The sequence below is a fragment of the Mytilus edulis genome, chromosome 13, assembly GCF_963676685.1.
Source record: "Mytilus edulis chromosome 13, xbMytEdul2.2, whole genome shotgun sequence".
In the NCBI taxonomy this organism is placed as follows: Eukaryota; Metazoa; Mollusca; class Bivalvia; order Mytilida; family Mytilidae; genus Mytilus; species Mytilus edulis.
This window is the reverse complement of record NC_092356.1, coordinates 69094250-69119165: the sequence shown is the minus strand read 5'-3', so window position 1 is coordinate 69119165 and position 24916 is coordinate 69094250. Positions and strand designations below refer to the sequence as shown.

Below are 24916 nucleotides of genomic sequence, written 5' to 3'. Positions count from 1 at the left end.
GTGTTTTTTCATTGATTCACAAAAAAACGCATGTGTTTCTGCGAAAAAAATAACGCACGATTTTGTGTATGAAAGGGAAAGTAGATCCTTACGCGGGGCATTCGCGCATGTCAATTGCGAACTGACCCAATAATTTCATTATCACGACCAGTCCACTGATACTGACATTTGGTAAGAAGTAAACAAAGATGATAGGTAATGTGTTCAAATAATTGTTGATAGTAAGAAGATGGAAATAGTTTTCTTTTATTGAACTCATATGCAGATTAATATATACATGTTTCGAAAGGCATAACACGTCCATGTGTCAATATGTTTTATCTTTTTTGCTACTCATAAATCTGGATTTCTTAACAATGGACTATTTTCATCGTCTATATGTTGAATATCCTCATGCGTGTTACGTAATGTAGATGTATTGCCACAAGTTAGATAACGGCTCATTATATAAGAACGAACAGTTTGATCACAAACACAAAATAAAATAAAGTTCCAAAAAGCCTGTGCACTATCACCATATGACTGTAACATAAGAAATGCAATTTCTACTTGTCCACTATTACACTTTGCAATGTCTAGAAAAAATCGTACAGTACCCCATATTCTAAGACAATAAAGAACCAACCAGGTAAAACAAAATAATTCGTCTTCTCTGCGAAGTCCTGAACTGATTTGATTCCATAGAAATTGCCGTCTTCTTTTTTTCTGGAAGTATAAATATTCTACTCTTTGTCTAACTTATTTCTACTGATCAATTATTACACTTAAGCATGGTAGATATGTGTATAATAACTATTGTTAATATTTTAATGCAATCTTTCGGGTATTTTTTATTTCTTGGTATTTTTCAAATAATTGTAAGTAGTGACCATATGTTACATACTGTTTCCCCATATTTCATTTAGTTAAAAAAATATTGACACCAACGTAAAGGTTTTACAGATTGCATAATAGATCAAATTTGCTAAAATCATTGACAAGATTAGTGGCCTATCTTTTAAACCTTCTAATAATTATGATGATATTTAATAACCAAACCAAACACTTATTTTTAATTCACGCTAATCTTGTCTTTCCGTTCTTTCGTTTTGTTTTTGGTTTTTTTTGTTCATATCAAAATGTGGTATTTATGTGATAACTGTACTATATAAGCTTTAAGGCATATGTTGGTTTTCATAGTTATATTTAATCACTAGTTGTCAAGTCTGTTGTGGGGCTGTTTATTTCTTTAAGTTATATAACATGTATAATATCATGATAAACATTTATGGCCTTTCATGAAGATCGCCATGTATGTTTACATCATTTTAAATAATGAGATGTGATATGATAACTTCATTTTGGATTCCTTTTATCTCCGAAAAAAAGACGTTAATCCATGTTAACAGTACTGCTAAGCTTAACAAAAACACAAATACATTGTTTTGCATTTATACAGAACTGTTTTATCCTATATGACTTACATTCAGAAATCCTTTACCCTTTAGAAGGATATAAAGTATGGCAGTGATGAGATATGTAAGTATTTCCCACCCTTTTCCCGCTAAAAGCATCCATACAATTCCGTTGTGATCTTTTGACGTCACCGCTAGCCAGCACCACACTCCATTTATTCCTGTTAGTGATTCGTTTCGTCCTAAAACGCCCATTGTTAACGCTACAGTTGTAATGATTCCTAAAAAATGTATCAAAATTTGTAAAATGAAAATGAATATAACAGTTTGAATTATATGTAAATCATATCTTTATTAAGGTAGAAAAAGGCACTGGGTCAAAATATTTTTAATTGTTATTATACATTTAGCAGGTATAGGTAATTCATTATTTGAGATTGAATGTAAATGGTTTACTGAGGTCAAGTTAATCCGCATTCATGAAAAAGTTGAGTTTTCAGATATACTGAAATAAAATTGATAATTTGCGGACCTCATTATCAATCTGTTTTAACGTATATAAAAGAACACCAATGAAAATTGAACAAGATTCTTGATCATAAATATCTAGATTGTTAACCGTAAAATGTATATGCTAGAAAAGTACATACCTGGTATTCCCCAAGCTACCACATGCACACATATAAACTTAACTCCAGACAAATCTACAACTCGGGAAAACCAAACGCAGACGAAAAGATAAATTGCAATGAATGAGGTCCACATAAATGAAGCAATACTCAAAAACGTCGTTATAAAACTTTGAGCTATACAGAAGTCATCCGATTCGGGAACACCAATACTGCTATTTTGCACACTAATATAAAACCATCTAACACTTGCCATAAAGTAGCCTAATGCTGATATCATATCTGCTAATGTTAAGGCAATTAACATCAACCGAACAGTATTGCGAGTAGACGGCACAACATAGAATGACCAAATTAATACTAAACCTCCAAATATTGACAACAAAGAACTAATAGTTGTTATAACAGCTGATACGTTGAGTTCTATCGAGTTGAATTTAATTGTATCGTTTGACACCGTTTCCATTTCCATAATTGTTAACGGTAACTAAAATAAACTTTATTTACACGTACATCTTATTCACAACGAATTAACTTAGCTGATCAATTGACATGCATTTTAATCTTATCAGAAAAGATACCCTACAATACGATAACATGCAAAAAAGATACAAATAGACAAGTAGTAGTGTTTATTGGTTACTATTGAAGTGTTTGTCACCATTCAAAGGTTACAAGAAATAGACTTCCCTGTTCGATTTAATTCCCTTTTGGAAAGTTTTCTAAAATTGGCTAGTGTCACATTCTCGCCATGGAAAACTAAGCATAAAATATCGATATTAAAATAAGATATATCCAACAAATTGATTTTTGTGTTTTTGTGCTGTATATTATTCTATATTTTATTTTTAGGTTCTATGTCTCTTTCTGATTAGGTTCTAATAAATTAGATTTGAATGTTGAAAAATGATTTCAAATAAACTCATCATAGATACCAGGAATACAATTTAATATTAACGCCATCAAAAAGTGACGCTTAAATCAAAAATGTTATAAAAGGCCAAATAAAGTACGAAGTTGAAGAGCATTGCGGACCAAACAAGAGACTTTGCATCGTGAAATTCAACTTCACACGTCAAGTAATAATGTGTACGACAAAGACTAAGACTGAACAATGAAAACTTCATCATCAACTGCAATTGCAGAGGTCCCGAAAGGGTTCAAAGAAACAAAACGTAATGCATGATCCAGCACTTAATGTATAGTGTCGTCAACAATCAACCTCAATACCTCTGTTACTTTTTTTTGTTTAATTCTCATTTGATAAATAGATAAATTACTAAGAATCAAAAATCAACTACCGCATATAAAAAGTAAGTACACAACAATACAAAACTCCATGGAAATTTCCAAAAGGTAAAACTAAAATCTGCAATACATCAAACGAATAGACAACAACTGTCATATTCCTGACTTAGAGCTTTAGTTTGACCTTCCATGAATTTGTTATTACTTTAAGTCCTCCTTTAGAAATATTTTTATAATATTTTATAATGCATCATCTGCTTGTAAATGTTTGATGACGGTAAAATTAGAAAAGTTCATTTAACGAACACATTTTATTTAGAGTTATTTTCATTTATTGACATGATCATATCACAATACCTTCAAGATACGCATCTTAACATGTAGCTATAGGGCTTGTTTTAAGAATATTGAAATCAAATGAAATAGCAAAAATAGCATTGAATAGATTGTAATGTATCAAACAAACTGATCAACAAACTTATATTTCAACATTTATCTTTATACTATTTATTCAATCGTACATGTGAGGTCCATTAGAGGGTGTTGTCCAAAGATCACATGCGCTTTTTGTAATCTCGTAGAAGATACATGATTTGTTTTGTCATTTATAAGAATTCATTCTTTGCTAACCATGAATAATAGTTTAAGGCACGTTGTAAAACAAATATTTTAATATTAAATGATTCGTTAAAATCACTTGTTTCGTCCATGTAAGTTTGTTTTATTGGAATAATCTTTCATTCATAAAAATTCTCATTCTCATAAATTTCATACAATATATAACAAATATTTTTGTTTAAGAAGAGTAACTTCAAATACATGGAAATTTTGATGACAGCACTATCTAAATTAAATTCACATTAACGCTTTTCTTTCATAGTTATGATCATTGACCGTAAGAATCATGTGGAAAACGACTAATTGAATGTTCTCCAAAATAGCTTAAAATTATAATTAAATATTATAAGTGCTATATCTAGGCATCTTTATAATATAAAAACGAAAATGGGATATGAATGTCAATTAGACAACTCCCCACAAGAGACCAAAATGAAACAGACATTAACAATTATAGGTTGTCGTACGGCCTTCAGCAATGAGCAAAACCCGTACCGCATTTATAAGTTTGTGTAAACATTTTGGTTAATTTGTCATTTGATTATATGCATAAAAGTTAATGTTTTAATTTTATTAAGATCATTTCTGTTGATATTATCTGTATTTGATGTAATGATGATAGCAACATAAGTTCAGAATTTATGCTTGCAATGCATAAACATTATTCCGAGCTGTGACCGTTGCTATTAAATGCTATCATATGCTATATTGAACATTGAAACTATCTACACACTATTGTGATCCGATGTATTTTGTTCTATGCTTATTCTGTGATGGATAAATCTGGCTTTAAGACTCATCTCTATCGTATATCATGAAGTGCATTCTCAGTTACAAATAACTGTGGCGTTGATACCAATTATTGGGACATAAAGTGCTTCATTCCTTGAGGAATAACTATGGTGGTAAAATTGAGTACTCGATATTGTTGTATACTGTGATAAATAACTGAGGTGTGAACACTCTATACCAACTATAAGAATAATTGAAAAAATCATCCCGGTTTAGGTGTGTCATGTTCAGTGTTTTGTGTTTTGTTCTGTCACATTTTTGCAAGTCGTATGAACAGATAACATCATTTATTTCTTACTTTCAACATATATTTTTGCATACAGATGAAATCAATATTATAGTTATTAGGTTATATAATAATGAGACAGGACTTAATGCGATATTCCTGTTTCTTATGTATATATATTTATCTTACATCGCAAAGATTTATTGGGATATGATTGGATAAGGGACTACACATGCTGACTATATATAAATGATATATAGTGTCCTAAAACATATGGGGTAAGTTACCATTTAGGTTTTGTAAGGTTTTACTACAAAAAAGATGGCGACGAAAAGACTCAGAAGTGTTTCAAAAGTAAATCAGACGAGGAAATCACAGATAAACTCCTAAAGATAAATTCAAACAATACTTTAATGGCTATAAACAAAAGATGGGCGAACATTCTTTGAGATTTTTTGAAGAAGAAAAAGAATCAGAACTGTGTTTTTGAAATTTTTGGTTGTGTGAAGCTATAAGACATGTATTAAACAGATAAAATATCTACCTTACAATAAAACATTTGATATATTGAAGTATACTGAATTCAATGATAGCAACACCAAACACCATGCAGTCATTGATAAATGTTACCCAGAAAAACTGAACATATCCTTATATATTTCGCCAAATTTACCTACAGGACTTGCACATAAAGTGCAAATTGACGTAACACTCTATTTTTTGTATAAACGGTCAGGAAAACATGCATTCCATGACCAAAACAACATTTTTTATAAAAACAGACAGTCAGACAGTCTTTTTAAAATATGTTAATATAATGACAAAAGAAGAGCTTACCAAAAATCACAGAGAATCTGACATGGAAATCGTTTCAGGCGTTATGCCAGAATAACCAGGTGTGTTGTCAATTTCAAAAAGGGGGTATAAAATGTTACTGATCCTGTATTAAATATCTTGTACAAACGATGTATAACATATTGAAGAGTGTGTATAAACATCACGTAAAAAATCTAACACAATGTATATTTCCTACTGTGTATTCAAACACCTGTTCTCACCATCATGACCATCTACATGTATAACATATCTAGCATTAAACATATTGTATACACAGTGTATCAAATGAGCTGCCAAAGATATAAATAAACCTTATGCAATAGCTCGTATAAAATCTTACCGACCATGTATTTTGTTATTCATTCAGGATCTCGTTCGAGTAATTATTAACAACAAAATAGTCACACATGTACTCCATGACATTAATACAAAAAGGGAAGGATTTATGGATTATTTTCCAGAAATCGACCTTAATGATATTTTTGAAGATTTTGATGATAATTCATAAGATCAATTCAAACTTTCCATCTGATGAGTTAAGCTTTTTTCAACTGATTTTTATAGTTCTTTCTTATGTTGTACTGTTATACCACTGTCCCAGGTTAAGGTGAGGGTTGTGATCCCGCTAACATGTTTAACCCCACCACATTATTGATGTATGTGTCTATCCCAAGTCAGGAGCCTGTAATGCAGTGTATCTCGTTTGTTTATGTGTTACATATTTGTTTTTCGTTCATTTTTTATACATAAAAAGGCCGCTAGTTTTCACATTTAAATTGTTTTATTGCCATATCGGCACCTTTCATAGCTGACTATGCGGTATGGGCTTTGCTCATTGTTAAAGGCTGTACGGTGACCTTTAGTTGTTAATGTCTGTGTCATTTTGGTTTCTTGTGAACAGTTGTCTCATTGGCAATCATACCACATCTTCTTTTTTATATAAAGGAACACAATTTATAGTCAAGAAATCTAATATTGTATGAAAATGTTACAGTTAAAATTTAAATCACAAAACTACTGAACTCATAGGAAAATTGAAACGGGAAGTCCCTAGTCAAATGGCAAAATCAAATATTAAAACACATCAAACGAATGGACAACAACTGTCATATTCCTGACTTTGTAGAGGCATTTTCAAATGTTAAAAACGGTGGATTACATCTGGTTTTATAGCGCTTTACTTCTCACTTGTATGACAGTCACATCAAATTCCGTTATACTTACACAGGGCGGGAACACTACCTTATATGGAAATGCATAAATTAGCATACGTATGTCCTCGCACATGTAATTGTTTATGTTCGTGTGACGCAATTTATTTTTACCTGGGTTTTTGACCAATCCACTAAATGAGTAACACTGCATGATGGACTACTACGTGTTTACAATCAACCCAAAACGTCTGTTATTTACTATAGTACCTCACATTTTTTTTATGCAATGCGGGATTAACAATTTCACTTAGTTTTTCATTTTTTGTATCCATATTTATAGTTAGAAAGCATTCATTCCATGGTCAGATTAACGAAGAGATGTTTCTAGACGAAGAAACAAGCGCTTGAATTACCCGGTATACAACCATTTCATCAAAACTGCACACAAGACCTTTTTAAATTATTGTCTGACAGTGTTAACAAAATCGATTGGTATAATTGATTTTTGACATATTTCAGTATTTGGGACTTCAAACTCTTCCATTTTTTCTGAAGGTAGTAAAGCAGCAACTATAGTTTTCTAATGGAGATATTATGTTTTTTTTAACGGACTCGGACATTTGCCACCTTATTACAACCATTAATGATGTTATCTATGTTCATGTGCGACAAGGTGGGAGCTTTGATATGTTTTGTGAAAATTGCAGCGTTGGAAATAAACCTATTATATTTCATTTATTTATCGGATGAATTTAATTGTGTTCTCCTTTTGTATATATTAAATAATATATATTGTTTTTTGTATTTGTTGTTGTTGTTTGGAATGTTTTACACAAGTAATTTTTGGTCCCTTTATAACATGTATATAAACTTACTTTTCAGCATTGAATCTATGATTGCTTACTTTACTAGATTGTGTCTTTTTTTATCGATGGATGAACTATACAAAAAATGTTTAGCTATTTTCCGATCCCGCTTTTATAACGCTAAATTTTAGAATAATGAATATTATGGTGCTCTTGCTTTTAGTACAGATCCTGAAAAAAAGTTTATCTATCCAGTACAGATAGAAGTGTTTCAGTGCCAGTTTTCATGCTTTTCGAGGCAGAAATGTTTTTAGAATGACATTATTCAGGTTTAAAAGAGTAAAACAATATCATACTAGACAGCGACCAATTCATCTAAAATTTCACTGTTTCACGCTATGAAATTATTGCACAGGTACAGTTATACAATGGAAAAACCTGTTCAACTACTTGTACAAGGCAATAAAGAAAGTCGAATCGTGAAGCCCGTAAACAATACTTTTTTAATCTGAGCAAATTGAAGATTGAGTTATATATTTTACAATAAAAATATTAGCAGATAGAAAACATTTATTTTTAGAGTCCCGGACACTATATAAGTCGACTATTGTCCACTAATTCCACGTGTTTCAAGTGATAGTAAATTCGTAGTAGCCCACAATGCAATGAAGTTCATTGAGTCGATTGGTCAGTTTTTCAAGGTCGTATTGGTCTTGTGTTTTGGAAATTACTATGAAAATATATTCTGACGTCAGGAAATCAAGAGTTCTCGACCTGTTACAACGATGCGTGAACAAAACAGACATACTATGGTTACAGCAGTCATCACTGTGTTACAATCGTGTTTTATTGTTTTTGTAATGACACTTTTTGTCTTTGTCTACTTATGAGTTTAAATATTAATTTCGTGTTTAAGCGATTTTTTAACATGATAAAGATATGATATAAGATGGGATCAAATAATTCATTTAAAAAATTGAAATATACCTCTTTTATTTAACTAATGTGCTGATTAATATATGTACCAAAAAGCATCACGTCAATATGGCGGATAAGTAGAGGGCGGGTGTATAATAACTATTGTTAAACGTTTGCGTGTCAAGGCAGCTTGTTTTGCATGTTTGTGCGATCTTTCGGATATTTTCCATTGGTTGGTATCGTTCGAATAATGTACGTCATATTCAAGTTATTCTAACCATTCGGTCCCAGTATTTAAAATCTTTCAATCGCTTACGGATGGATTAAACATACTTAAATAGAATTTAAAAAAGCAATGAACGAGGTTGTTTGATTGATATAATATGCCTTTCTGTGCTTTCTTTGTTAAATATTTGTTTCTTTTATTGTAATTTAGAACCTTGTGGTACTTTACATCCTGTCATGTTATTATTTATGATATTCTCGTATTCTTGTCTTTCAATTTTGAAGATTTGATTTGTCTGTATGTCTTTTGGTGTTACTTCGGTACATGTATATCACGTAGCTCTGTACTTATGCATCCCGTTATTTTGCTGTTGTAAAACATGTGTGTATGCTTGTCTTTCATTTTTACTGTTTGCTTTGTCTGTATGACTTTTTGTGTTCCTTTGTTACATATATGACGTGACTCTGTACTTATACAACCAGTCATTGGTTAATTGTACTACGGTAAATATGTGTATTCTTGTCATTAATATTTTCCTAGGGTGCTTGTTCTGTGTGCCATTTTTGCTTGTTGCATCTGTTTATTTTGCTCGCATATTGCTGTTGGTATGGTGGAAGTTGATGTGACTGTCATACAAATGAGAGGTTTAGCTAGCTATAAAACCAGGTTCAATCCACCATTTTCTAAAATGACTGTACCATGTTCGAAATGGGACTGTTGTTATCCATTCGTGTGATGTGTTTGGGCTTTTGTTTTTGCCATTTGATTAAGGACGTTCCGTTTTGAATTTCCTCGGAGTTCAGTACTTTTGTGATTTTCCTTTTTATATACTGTTACCTCGGATTTCATTTAGTTCAAAAAAATACCCATTGACACCAACTTGACAAAACATTTACAGATTTAAAAAAAGGTCGAACCTGCTAAACTAATCGACATGATTAATAGTCTTAGTCATATTTTAAATCTCCAAATAATTATATTTAAAGTTGATAACCAAACATACAGCTTTTTGGACCATCGAAAACCTATCTTTTCGAATTCAGTGATTTTTGTTTTGTTTGTGAATATAAAAGTGTGGTATTTATGTGATTAATGTGTTATTTCAGTATGTGTTTTCATAGTTATTTAATCACCAATGGTCAAGACTGGGGCTGCTTATTACTTTAAGTTTATAATATTGTGATCTAAATTTATTGTCTTTCAAGATTATCGATATTCATGATTTACAACCTGGAAGTGTCTAGATACAGACAATGAGATGTGGTATGATTACTGACTCCGTAAAACAAACATTATATTCTGATAAATCCATGTTAGCAGTTTTGCTGAGCTTAATTAAAACATTATTTTCTGCATTATTCTTATATAACTTACATTCAGAAATCTTTTACCCTTTAAAAGCAGATAAAGTATAGCAGTGATGAGATATGTAAGTATTTCCCAGCCTTTTCCCGCTAAAAGCATCCACAACACTCCGTGATGATCATAAGACGTAACCGCTAGCCAGCACCATACTCCATTTATTCCGGTCATTGGTTCGTTCTTCCCTAACACGCCAATTGTTTACGCTACCGTTGTAATGATTCCTGAAACATGTATCAAAATATGTACTAAGAAAACGAATACAACAGTTTGAAACGTGTGTAACTCAAAATATTATTCAAGTTGCCATTCAAAGAAAAAAGGAGTTAGTTCAATATATATTAATAATGTTTACCATACATTTAGTACGTATATATCATTCGTTATTTGATTATAAACAATTAAACATTAGTCAAGTTATTCAGTATACATAGAAAAGGAGAGTTTTCATATATACTGAAATGAAATTCATTATATTCGGACCTCATTTATCAATCTGCCTTAACGTACAAAAGAACATCAACGAAAATTGAACAAGTCTCTGGACCAGAAATATCCAGCTGGTAAACCGTAAAATTGACGAGTTAGAAAATTTCAAACCTCGTATTCCCCATGCTACAACATGAACACACATAAACTTAACTCCAGATATATCTACCACTCGGGAAAACCAAACGCAGATGAAAAGATAAATTGCAATGAATGATGTCCACAGAAAAGAAGCAATACTCGAAAATGTTGTAATGAAACTTTGAGCTTTACAGAAATTATCCGATGCGGAATCACAAGTGTTATTTTTCTGCATTCCAATCGAATACCATCTCACAGTCGCCATTAAGTAGCCTGATGCAGTCAGTATATCTGCTAATGTTAGAGATATTAACATCAAACGAACAGTATTACGAGTAGATGATACAACATAATATGACCAAATTAATACTAATCCTCCAAGTATTGACAACAGAGAACTTATGGTTGTAATAACAGCTGATACGGCGAGTTCTCCCGGATTAAATTTAGTGATGTTAGTAAATTTAATTCGTTTGACACCGTTTCCATTTTTACTTTGGATAATTGTTAACGGTACCTAAAATAAACTATACACGTACATCTTATTTAACTATGAATTAACTTAACTGATCAATTGACATGCATTTGTTTATCTAATCAGAAAAGATACTCTTTAATACGATTACATTTAAAAATGATACAAATAGACATGAAGTAGTATTTATTGGATACTATTGAAGAGTGTCACCATTGAAAGATAACATTATCGGACTACCTATGTACGATGTGATACCCTTTGGCCAAAGGTTTCTAAAATGGGATATTGTGAACTGATGCATGCTACACATTAGCTATGAAATATTATCGCTGTTTAAAAATGTGTGAATGAAATAATATTTGTTTGGCATACATTCTTCAAATTGCATGTAAATCGTTATAGGAAATAAGGTGCCAATTGTAAAGGAGAGGCAAAATATACCAAAGGGACATTTAAACGTATAAGTAAAAGAAAACTGACAACGTCATGGCAAAAAAAAAAACAAGAAGAAAAACCAAATATTAGTATCGAAAATACAAATGAGAATAGTAAAGATTATCAACATGCATCCTACCAGAAACCGGGTTTAATATCAGCTGCTTTACTAAGTGAAAATTAGTTAATGATTAGTAAATAAATAACGAAAATTCGTGAAAACCTTTTATCTTACAATGTCTTAGTCAGCCAGAGGTCATGGTTGCCGCGTGGACTAACTGGTTTATCTAACGTTGTGTCTTTCGAAACTTAAACCATTAAATGTGCGTTCGATTTCGATCTTTATTTACTAACAATTATAATAATTAATATGCATTTATTTTTTGTTCGCTGACACGTGACCTGATTATCAATATAATGAGTTTTATTTATTTTTGCTGAACTTTTGAGAGATAATGTTTCTGTGACATCCGATTATGTGTTTAATTGAGATCAAGAAGGCGTGTCTTTTTTTTCTTAGAGTACACATACCTTTTTAACAACAACAACATGTTGTATTTACACTACAGCTGCGACATGATTTAGTGTGACTGCAAACGAAACATAAATTCAATAACTAACCGTGTTTAGTTTATATATTGGTATTAATTAAATATAATAACTTAATCAATGGGTTTTATGTCTTTCATTTGGATTTCACTGTTTAACATTATTTTGAACTAAGCTTGCGGCTATTTGGAGGTTTAAAATGATAGAAAGCACCTGGCTTTTCATTTAAAATAGTTTCAAGAGATTTATCTTTATCGAACCTATGACCGTTATCCTCACGTTCTCAATTGAATTAACCAAATTACAGTTCGATTGAGTTTTTATAGAATCTAATCTTTTTTGTTTCGTCTAAATGTGTATGTGATGTTCACTTTCAACGTAAATTCTGTGTGACAAAGAGTGTCTAATCTTTTCTATCTAGATTGAAATAATAAATTGATACAGCAGTTTATTTAATCCTCTAAACTGCTCAAATTACATTATATTTACTGCTACCACTACTTGTTATAGTAACAATAATAATAATTAAAGTACCCTACTATTATTTGTTCTTTTTTTGTGTATCCTATTTTTTTCATTTCTGTAATTTGTGGTTGCTTTTTCTTTACATTTGACCATTATTCTGTGTAAACTTCAAGCAGAGGTTTGTCATTTCTTTGTTCCGTTATTGTTTATGACATGTTTGGCTATTCTTTTTATTTTAGCAAATCGATATTCGTTATTCCTTAAAGTTTTCTTTTTGCCTTATTGGAACACTTTATTTTGGATTTTTTGTCTATTGTCCTGTATTAATATAATGTCATATATGCATATACTCCTATTAACGATAACCATCTCATAAAATGGTGGGTGGGTGGGTTCACATAATCACGAATGCTGCTACGTTGAACTATAGGCAAACTTCGAATAACTTTAATTTCTCAAACTAACCCCTTAAGTAATACCTATTCATGCTTTTCTCGAAAATCATGAGGGCATATACCCGTAAAATCGGCAATACGGGTATATGCCATCCAATCAAATTGAACATAAATACAAACCATGTGTTTGATATAAACACACACACGTGTTTATAGTAAATAATCACTTGACCGTTACAACGTCATGTGACCAATAACTTTAATAAATATATTAATAAAATAGTAACTTTTTAGATAAAATTTCACAAATCTTGAAACCCTCCTCCTATCCCTGATCTGCACTTGTAGTCACGTTTGGGTCAAAGGTAAATGTGAACTATTGACATGACCACTTGGCATCTATCGTTGTCTGAATCTTTCTTTAGTTTAAACAAGAACTTTAACCAAACTGATAAACGGGTCATTTTAGAAAAATAAATAATGTTGAATTTTCAGTTCACCTTTGTTTTATCTTTCATGGTTAATGAAAAACGTATTTATTACTGTTTAAAAATAAGATCGGAGCATTTATGATTCTTAAAATTGAAAACAAGACATGAATCAGGATGAATATAATTTTATTTTCAAAACTGTCTGCATGAACATTGCTACATCGGCAAACAAACATCAACATTTGAATTCCCAGTTTCCTTAACAGCACATTTCAATTGGATTTAATGTCAAATGCATACACACAATTAACATATATATAAAGCCAGATATGTAGTTTTCATGATTTGTTTTCTATACATAATTATGATGTCAGCACATATAGAAAAAGAAATGTAAAATGTGTTTATGACACACAGCTTATAACGTTATAAAGGTGAATAACTAAACAAAATAGTAATGGTAATACCGCACAAGTTCGTGCTAGATCTGAGTTTCATGGTAATTAGCATTACATTTTGTTGATTGCCTTGTAAAGTGACAGAGAATGTTGTGATATGATATTGTGAGAAAAAAAAAATTAAAGTCGGTCAAATAATATATTTATAAATAAGTTGATGGATTATTTAGGCTTGAGTTTAGCAAGGATTGAACTGACTTTCTCAAGTAAAGTAGGCTGTTCTTTGATCTTGACTTACACATTATGGATATTAATCATTTTAATTTCTAGGATTACTACCGCTTTTTCTCTCTTTAACAATGAAATTAATGTTGCGATCTATGGCTGCTTTATGTGATTTAAGATAAGAATCAACAGATATGGTATAATAATATTAGATTGGTTTAACATTTACAGAAATTATTTCCTACACGAATCTTTTACTGTTTGTTTATTTTTGCAATCATATGTTAAAATAGTTTTAAAAAAAAGGCACTTATATATTTTTTTTAACTGTTTTGTCTATCGTTTGTGATAAATCCCGTCAGCTATAATTTATCAAAAAAGTGACAAAGCGTCGGATATTAATCAGTGTCAAAGCAGTCAAATTCACTTATAACCTATCCATATAATTATGTAAAAGAGGGACGAAAGATACCAGATGGACAGTCAAACTCATAAATCGACAATAAGCTGACAACGCCATGGCAAAAAAATGAAAAGAACAAACAGACAAACAATAGTACACATAACACAACCTAGAGAACTTAAAAATAAGCAACACGGAACCCCCAAAAAATAAAGGGTGATCGGATGTGCTCCGGAAGGGTAAGCACATGTGGCACCGTCGTGTTGATTATGAGATAACAAATCCGGTAAATATTCTAATTCAATAGGTTACATTTATGAAAGGGAAGGGGACTGTAGTTACGACGTAAGGAGCATAATCCGATATCATTTGTGAAGCGGTTATTCCAATAGAGTCAACCAACTCGGGATGGCGTCCATAAAATTTACGAAGAGATGATTTCAACTTCACTATTTGGAATTCTCGATTTAATAGCTTCTTTGTGAGCAACAACCCTGTATCAAGAAAATCATGATAGGAAATGCAAGCACGGGAATATCGTATCGTGAATAGCGAAATAGATACATGATGTCCTTGCAGTTATTGTTCGATAAAAACATATGTAATCTTAGACTTTTGAGATCCAAAAATGACTGATGTCATGAAAGTGTATAGTTAAGTTAACTTCATATTTGACTTTGACATTTTTATTGGAGCGCTTCTGATAATTAGATGCAAGACACTGATTAAAAATAACGAATTATACAAATATTAAATAATACAGTGAATTAGTAAAGAAAAGACATGTGTACTAAATCAGGGACAACAACAGTTTATTTATGTTCAACTTTAACAATCGAGCATTTTCGACGAGAGAACCATACCCATCCACGTTTTGATTTAAAGAAATGCTGTCATACACACTCTGTGATAAACAATCCTCTGCAATTCCTCAATTAAAGTATTGACAATTGCATTGGTATAATTCGAAGGTCGTCTTTAACTTTCCACGACTATTTGCATTTAAAAATGTCACCGAAATATTAGATAATGACTCTAACAATCGTAAAAATAAAAATCGCATTTGGGTCTAAAATGACAAAATCGTAATAATAAATGCACGGAAGTATTTCTGAATTAGTAGTTGAAATAAGTTAAAAGAATATTGAATATTGGCAATGTCCTTGAACAAAACATCAAATAATCTGCTTTTTTCAAACGCTGAAACTGAAAATAGTTGTGTTGATGAAAAATGATCATGACGTAAATATATTTGTTTTGTTATTATTCACGTAAAATATGCTGCTAAAACTAATTTTTGCTCATATCAGTACTCGTTTCATGATTGATAAGTCTGAGATTAAAACAGTTGATGATAAAAGGCGGTCATACCGAAATCTTTTCTAATAACATACGGTAATGTTAAGATACATTAAGCTACTCAAGAAATGAAGGGTTTTGATCACAGTACAGTTAATGGTTTAACTCAATATTGTTGTGTGGAAGGTAACTACTCGTTTCTATTAAGATAATTTAAACGTAAAGCTAAAAACAATATAGGCAAAACATGTGAGTTCGTGGTCTACTGGTTTTAAGAAAGATGTCTTTGCTGCAGGTTCTGAGTTCGATTCTCACATGGGGTGCTAATACCATCAGAAGGTTGATTTTCACCCTCTCACACACATCTCTGGTACCCAGACCGGAGTTTAAATTAAAATGGGTACTTTAGGGCATCAGTTGGTATCAGTTGCTCCCTGACCTGGAGACAAATCTGCTGAAGTCTCTTGTCTGTTCCCGGATGGTTTTCCCCGAGTTCTTCGGCTTTCTACATCATGATTACAGATTATGTCCGGTGTCCTAACACTCCCTCGTGTTGGCTGAGGATTGTCCATGTAAATATTAAAAAACAACTGTAAATACGTAAGTGATACATCTCCATTTTTCTCGATAGGGAGTGTACACGAATTCAACTGTATCCTCTCAGCTCTCGTGGGGTGCTCCGCAAACGGAGGGATCTACGTGCATATAAACATTAGCCAAAGCGAAAAACAAGAATACAAATCTTTTTCATATATATATATATATAGTACAATAACACAATAACGGGATGTATAAGTACTGAGCCACGACAAATAGAGCTATTAAACCAATTCAATCCACCATTTTCTACATTTGAAAATGCCTGTACCAAGTCAGGAATATGACAGTTGTTGTCTTTTCGTTTTTGAAGTGGTTTTTTTTTGTAATTATTTTATTTTTGATGATGAAACATGTGATATTACATACTACAGTATTCGATACACATTTTGAAAATAAAGTAATACTTGATAAATCAATTATGTCATATGGATATAATAAGATATATATATAAATATTACAAAAATATTTTGTTAATTAATCAAATAAATTAAATAAAAGCTGCTTCTAACATATGCAATTTCTGATCAATTTTTACTTTTTGTACAGGGGTTAAGAAACATACAGAGTATATTAATCCAATATTTTAAATATTCTACTCCACCATATTCTGTGGGGGATATGTTTTTACATCTACATTTGTATATATAATATTTGAATAACAACAAAATATTGGTAACTGTTTTACTATTAACAAAATCCTCAGACACACCTAACATGACTTCTTTTGCACTGAAAGGCAGGAGAATGCCATAATTTTTTAATCCAATCTATAACGGATAGCCAGAAGTTTTGTGATACATTACATTCCCAAAAAATGTGGAAAATATTTTCTTTAAATTCTGAACAAAAATTACAAAGTTCAGTTTCTTTTAATTTACATTTCAATAAAAATGAATTACATGGTAGAATCCTATGAACAATCTTAAATTGAAAGTTTTGCAAAAAAGAGTTTCTGGTTATAATGAAGGGCATGGAATAAATAGCATTTTAATCTTCAATCTGCATATTTAAATCTCTTTCCCATTTTTCACGGAAAGATAAAGATAATACTTTATTATCCTCCAAAAATAATGTATAGAAAAATTTACAATGGTTCCTTTTTAACTTTATCTATTAATTTATTTTTAATAATTTCCAGTTTTGAACTACCTTCTATTATACTTTTCCATCTTTTTGGAATCGCACTTAAAATACTATAAAATTCTACAAAATTAGTATTGATATCATACTTTTTTTTAAATTCATCATATGAAAATAATGTATTATTATCTGACATCAGATCATTAATGAAGAATATACTATTTTCAACATATTTGAACCTCACAATCATCTTTCCATCCATTTTGATGTCCGGATTCAGCCATATGAACTGGGTCAAAATGTCAGTATTGTTTTCAGCTTGAAGCTTATTTTTTAACTTGGAAAAATTTACCAGGATATCATGCCAAAATGGATTAACTTTTTCTGCTAAATAAAGTACACCTTCTTGACTTAAGTGTAAAATCTTGTCCCCCCCCCCAAATTTTTGTATATAACTAAGTAGCAAGACTTTCCATGGAGAGTAATTTTGGGGATCTAATAATTTATACAGCCAAGACATTTTTACACCATAGCAAAAATAATAAATATTAGGCATCTTAAGACCACCATCACAGTGTTCGGACATTATCACTGCCCTTTTCACTTTATCAGGTTTTCCTTTCTATAAGAAGTTAAAAAATATATTCTGAATCTCCCTCAAAACCCCTTCTGGGGGTTGGGGGGTTGGATGGACAATCAGAACTTGAACCAAAATGGGAAGTGCTAAAGTCTTAATAACTACAACCCTCCCAATATATGTTAGGTCTCTATAAGCCCATGTATTGAGTAATGACTTGATACTGTTTATCTTGGCTGTAAAATTACATAGATTTTTATCCATTTTAGCAAGCACAAACCATATACCTAGTAGTTTAAACCTCCCAGAATGGTTCCATACAAGATTTTTTTCTGGCAAAAGTTTTTCCATACTACCCTTTTTTGACCCAATCTATACGGCTTCGGTTTTATCAACATTACACCTAAGTCCAGCACATTCTGAAAATTTATCAAACAAGTATAAACACTGATTTAGGGATTTTTGGTCACCATCCAGGACTACGGAAGAATCATCAGCGTATTGACTCAACAGAAATTCAGAGTCATTAATTGTTACACCTGCAACATCAGGGTCATTTTTAATAGCTGCATTTAGTAATTCTAGCACTAAAATAAATAGGTAAGGAGACGGAGGATCCCCTTGATGGACCCCCCCCCCCCTTTTTTAATGAAAAAAATTCTGAAATATAACCATTATTTAACACTGCACTAGAAGCATCACAGTAGCAAGCCTTAATCCAATTTATAAATGTATGGTCAAAGCCATAAAACTGCAAAGCCTCATATATAAAAGACCATTCGACTGTGTCGAAAGCTTTTTCAAAATCGACTAAAAGTAAAAGTCCAGGAATGTCGTCTTTTTCTATCTTTTCCATCAAATCATAAATAAATCTAGTGCATTCCCCAATATACCTACCTTTAAGAAAACCTTTTTGTGTTTGACTAATTATGTTTACCAAGACCTTTTTAAATTTATTTGCTAGACTGGCTGTAGCTATCATATAGTTTACACACATAAGTGTGATAGGTCGCCAGTTCTTAAGATAAAACTTTGACTTACCCTCCTTTGGTATACAGGTAATGAGTCCCTGTCTTTGAGTGATAGAGAACTTTCCATACTCTAAAGCCTCATTTAAACATCATACTAGTGGTAATTTAATATCATTCCAAAACAATTTATTAAACTCAACAGTGAATCCATCTATACCAGGTGATTTAGATTTCTTCATATGTTTAAGAGAGGATAGACATTCCTGTACTGATACAGGTCCTTCGAATGATTCCACCTCTTCCTCAATAGTTTTTGAAGTGTTTTGTCTTTTGATTTTGCCTTGTGATTAGGGACTTTCCATTGAATTTTTCTTGGAGTTCTGTCTTTTTGTGATTTACCTTTTGGAATATAGTTGATACAGTTGTCTCATTGGTACTCATACCACATTTTCTAATAACTACAACAAACAAACAATACAATACAAATAAAACATTACCACGCTATTAAGTTTCGGACAGAACGTTTGTCAATCAAATCGTTAATTGTTGTATTTGAGTGTGCCGATTCTTTTCCATTCCTAATATACAAAGAACATTTCATAGAAAACAAGGAAAACAGAAACAAATTAAAAACCAATTGTTCAGAGAACAATTGAAGGTCTTTCCACTAGTAAAGGTCTATTTTGATATTGAAATATGAAAAATCAGTTTAAAATGTTAGTTCCTATGGCTTTATAATGTATTTATATGAATTTAAAGCAAAGGTTTAAATCTAGAACGTCCATTTAACCTATGACCTGACCTAAATTTCAAGGTAACAAACCAAGGACCTTAAATCAGAAGACCCTAGGTCTTTAATATGTTTGGTTAATGAGTAATATCACTTTACGCGTAATTCTAAATGTAAGATGGACAAAAACTCCCATTTATGGTATGCGCACCCTTTCAACCAAAATATACAAGTAAGGACATGTCGCAACTAACAATTTATGAAAAATTATTTGTCAATATGTCATACGGTATTTGAAAAGAAGTAAAAATAAGCCAAAATAAAATTTAGAATATGACCTTGACCTTTGACCTTGACCTCATTTTCATTATTTTTGGACCAAGGACCTCAAATCTGAAGACCCTAGGTCTCTATCACTTATGGTTTACCAGTTGAAAATGCATATCACTTGAATCAAATAACAAAGGGGGAATTACTCTCATATGGAGTCTCCGGATAGCTTCGGTCCAAATGAATATTCTTATTCTAAAGATGTAACGAGCAATTTGGTAAAATAAATTTGTCGTAATCTTTTATGGTTGCGAAGGAGTAGTGGCCACAAGAAAAACAGTGTTCGGGGAGATAACTCATACAACGTAAAGTATTTTGTTACGCAATTGTAAATTTTTGAAGCGTATAAACTATACAATATCATATTTTAAACATCTAAGCGACATGTTATTAAACAACAATACTACGCAAGAAAAAAAATTCGGCGGAAGAAAAAAAAATAATAATAATTAAAAACCAATTGTTCAAAGAACAATTGAAGGTCTTTCCACAAGTAAAGATCTATTTTATTATCAAAATATTAAAAATGAATCTAAAATGTCAGTTCCTATGACTTTATGATGTATAAATATGAATTTAAAGCAAAGGTCAAAATCTAGAACGTCCTATTAACCTTTGACCTTTACCTCAATTTCAAGGTCACCAACCAAGGACCTCAATTAAAAAGACCCTAGATCTGTAATATGTATGGTTAATGAGTTATATCACTTTAGGCATGATTTTAAATATAAGATGGGCGAAAACTCTCATTTATTGTTTACGCACCCTTCCAACCAAAATTTATAAGTTACAACATGTCGCAACTAACAATTTTGTAAAAATAATTTGTCAATATCTTTCACGGTTGTTGAAAATAGGAGAAAATAAGCCAAAATCAAAATTTGGAATATGACCTTGACCTTTGACCTTGACCTTATTTTCATTTTTTTGGACCAAGGAACTTAAATCTAAAGACCCTAGACCTATATCACTGATGGTTTACCAGTTAGAAACGCATATCACTTATATCAAATGCATAAGGGGAAATAACTCTCATATGGAGTCTCCGGATAGCTTCGGTCCAAATGAATATCCTAATCCTGAAGAAGTAACGAGCAATTTGGTAAAATAAATTTGTCGTAATCTTTTACGGTTGCGAAGGAGTAGTGGCCACAAGAAAAACAGTGTTTGGGGAGATAACTCTTACAACGTAAAGTATTTTGTTACGCAGTTGTACATTTTTTAAAGCGTATTAACTATACGACATCATATTCCAAATATTTAAGCGACATCTTTTGAAACATCAATACTACGCAAGAAAAAAATTTAGGCGGAAGAAAAAAAAAAATAATAATCAGAACAAATTCAATAGGTCTTTCCACGGAAAGGTAGAAAGACCTAATTCAAAACCAATTGTTCAAAGAACAATTGAAGGTCTTTCCACGAGTAAAGATCAAAATAATAAAAATCAATCTTAAATTTCAGTTCCTATGACTTTATAATGTATAAATATGAATTGAAAGCAAAGGTCAAAATCTAGAACGTCCTATTAACCTTTGACCTTGACCTCAATTTCAAGGTCACCAACCAAGGACCTCCAATAAAAAGACCCTTGGTCTTTAATATGTATGGTTCATGAGTTATATCACTTTAGGTATGATTTTAAATATAAGATGGGCGAAAACTCTCATTTATTGTTTACGCACCCTTCCAACCAAAATTTACAAGTTACAACATGTCGCAACTCACAATTTAGTAAAAATAATTTGTCAATATCTTTCATGGTTGTTGAAAATAAGAGAAAGTAAGCCAGAATCAAAATTTAGAATATGTCCTTGACCTTTGACCTTGACTTTATTTTCATTTGTTTGGACCAAGGAACTTAAATCCAAAGACCCTAGGCCTATATCACTGATGGTTTACCAGTTAGAAATGCATATCACTTATATCAGATGCATAAGGGGAAATAACTCTCATATGGAGTCTCCGGATAGCTTCGGTCCAAATAAATATCTTAATCCTGAAGAAGTAACGAGCAATTTGGTAAAATAAATTTGCCGTAATCTTTTACGGTTGCGAAGGAGTAGTGGCCACAAGAAAAACAGTGTTTGGGGAGATAACTCTTACAACGTAAAGTATTTTGTTACGCAGTTGTAAATTTTTAAAGCGTATAAACTATACGACATCATATTCCAAATATCTAAGCGACATCTTTTGAAACATCAATACTACACAAGAAAAAAATTTAGGCGGAAGAAAAAAAAAATAATAATCAGAACAAATTCAATAAGTCTTTCACCGGAAAGGTAGAAAGACCTAATTAAAAACCCATTGTTCAAAGAACAATTGAAGGTCTTTCCACGAGTAAAGATCAAAATATTAAAAATCAATCTAAAATTTCAGTTCCTATGACTTTATAATGTATAAATATGAATTTAAAGCAAAGGTCAAAATCTAGAACGTCCTATTAACCTTTGACCTTGACCTCAATTTCAAGGTCACCAACCAAGGACCTCCAATAAAAAGACCTTTGGTCTTTAATATGTATGGTTAATGAGTTATATCACTTTAGGCATGATTTTAAATATAAGATGGGCGAAAACTCTCATTTATTGTTTACGCAACCTTCCAACCAAAATTTACAAGTTACAACATGTCGCAACTAACAATTTAGTAAAAATAATTTGTCAATATCTTTCATGGTTGTTGAAAATGAGAGAAAGTAAGCCAAAATCAAAATTTAGAATATGACCTTGACCTTTGACCTTGACTTTATTTTCATTTTTTTGGACCAAGGAACTTAAATCCAAAGACCCTAGGCCTATATCACTGATGGTTTACCAGTTAGAAATGCATATCACTTATATCAGATGCATAAGGGGAAATAACTCTCATATGGAGTCTCCGGATAGCTTCGGTCCAAATGAATATCTTAATCCTGAAGAAGTAACGAGCAATTTGGTAAAATAAATTTGCCGTAATCTTTTACGGTTGCGAAGGAGTAGTGGCCACAAGAAAAACAGTGTTTGGGGAGATAACTCTTACAACGTAAAGTATTTTGTTACGCAATTGTAAATTTTTAAAGCGTATAAACTATACGACATCATATTCCAAATATCTAAGCGACATCTTTTGAAACATCAATACTACGCAAGAAAAAAATTTAGGCGGAAGAAAAAAAAAATAATTAAAAACCAATTGTTCAGAGAACAATTGTAGGTCTTTCCACTAGTAAAGATCTATTTTGATATTGAAATATTAAAAATCAGTTTAAAATGTTAGTTCCTATGGCTTTATGATGTATTTATATGAATTTAAAGCAAAGGTCAAATTCTAGAACGTCATATCAACCTATGACCTTGACCTCAATTTCAAGTTCACAAACCAAGGACCTTAAATCAAAAGACCCAAGGTCTTTAATATGTTTGGTTTATTAGTAATATCACTTTACGCGTAATTCTAAATGTAAGATGGGCAAAAACTCCCATTTATTGTCTGCGCACCCTTTCAATCAAAATATACAAGTAAGGACATGTCGCAACTAACAATTTATGAAAAATTATTTGTCGATATGTCATAAGGTATTTGAAAATAAATGAAAATAAGCCAAAATCAAAATTTAGAATATGACCTTGACCTTTGACCTTGACCTCATTTTTATTATTTTCGACCAAGGACCCCAAATCTAAAGACCCTATGTCTTTATCACTTATGGTTTACCATTTAGAAATGCATATCACTTAATTAAATAGAAAAGGGGGAATAACTCTCATATGGAGTCTCCGTAAAGCTTCGGTCCAAATGAATATCCTAATCCTGAAGATGTAACGAGCAATTTGGTAAAATAAATTTGTCGTAATCTTTAACGGTTGCGAAGGAGTAGTGGCCACAAGAAAAACAGTGTTTGGGGAGATAACTCTTACAACGTAAAGTATTTTGTTACACAGTTGTAAAGTTTTAAAGCGTATAAACTATACGATACCATATTCCAAATATCTAAGCGACATCTTTTGAAACATCAATAATACGCAAGAAAAAAAATTAGGCGGAAGAAAAAAAAAAAAAATAATAATAATAATAATAATCAGAACAAATTCAATAGGTCTTTCCACGGAAAGGTGGAAAGACCTAATAATCAGAACAAATTCAATAGGTCTTTCCACGGATAGGTGGAAAGACCTAATAATAATCAGAACAAAACCTATAGGTCTTTCCACGGAAAGGTGGAAAGACCTTATAATAATAATCAGAACAAAATCAATAGGTCTTTCCACGGAAAGGTGGAAAGACCTAAATATACAAATTTAAAAAGCAATATTATTTGGCCAAATTTACAAAACTAGTTTATTTCTTTTCTCAATCATAACAATGTTGATAAATCAAAAAGGCGTTTTCTGCTTAAATAAAAAAAAATATATTTTGGTGATAATATTAATTATTATTCATATAAAATGCTGCAATATTGGTGTCTCGCATTAGTCATATTCAAAACCAGTACTTAAGACATATTCGGAACGTATGCATACACTTTGGGTATACATGCATTATGAAATATCTAGTTCTGCGTTGCAGTGCTTATATAACATATAATTCATTGATATTTAAATATCTTAAAGTCAATTAAGATATAAAATTCTGGTAATAGGTATTATTAATGATTAATGACTGTTTGATATTCTTACGTTTAACATGAAGAACAGACTTGTTATTGAGTACTATATCATATAATCCAAAATGGACAAATGTCACAAAGTGGGAATGCTATGCGACTGCCATATCAGTGAGATGTTT

At 31.4% G+C, this 24916-nt stretch overlaps 2 protein-coding genes across 2 annotated transcripts; both read right to left on the bottom strand.

Moving 5' to 3' along the window:
- Positions 1-266: 266 nt before the first annotated feature.
- On the bottom strand, positions 267-2531 carry LOC139501312 (G-protein coupled receptor 157-like). The gene is made up of 3 exons (XM_071290341.1): positions 2045-2531; positions 1464-1675; positions 267-705 (listed from the first exon to the last, which is right to left on the bottom strand). The coding sequence occupies exons 1-3, from the start codon at positions 2493-2495 to the stop codon at positions 334-336; spliced, it is 1035 nt and encodes a 344-aa protein (XP_071146442.1). The 5' UTR covers positions 2496-2531; the 3' UTR covers positions 267-333.
- A 6842-nt stretch (positions 2532-9373) lies between these two features.
- LOC139500511 (G-protein coupled receptor 157-like) lies at positions 9374-19213 on the bottom strand. The gene is made up of 4 exons (XM_071289255.1): positions 19157-19213; positions 10721-11297; positions 10223-10401; positions 9374-9502 (listed from the first exon to the last, which is right to left on the bottom strand). The coding sequence occupies exons 1-4, from the start codon at positions 19211-19213 to the stop codon at positions 9374-9376; spliced, it is 942 nt and encodes a 313-aa protein (XP_071145356.1).
- Between the last annotated feature and the right edge of the window lie 5703 nt (positions 19214-24916).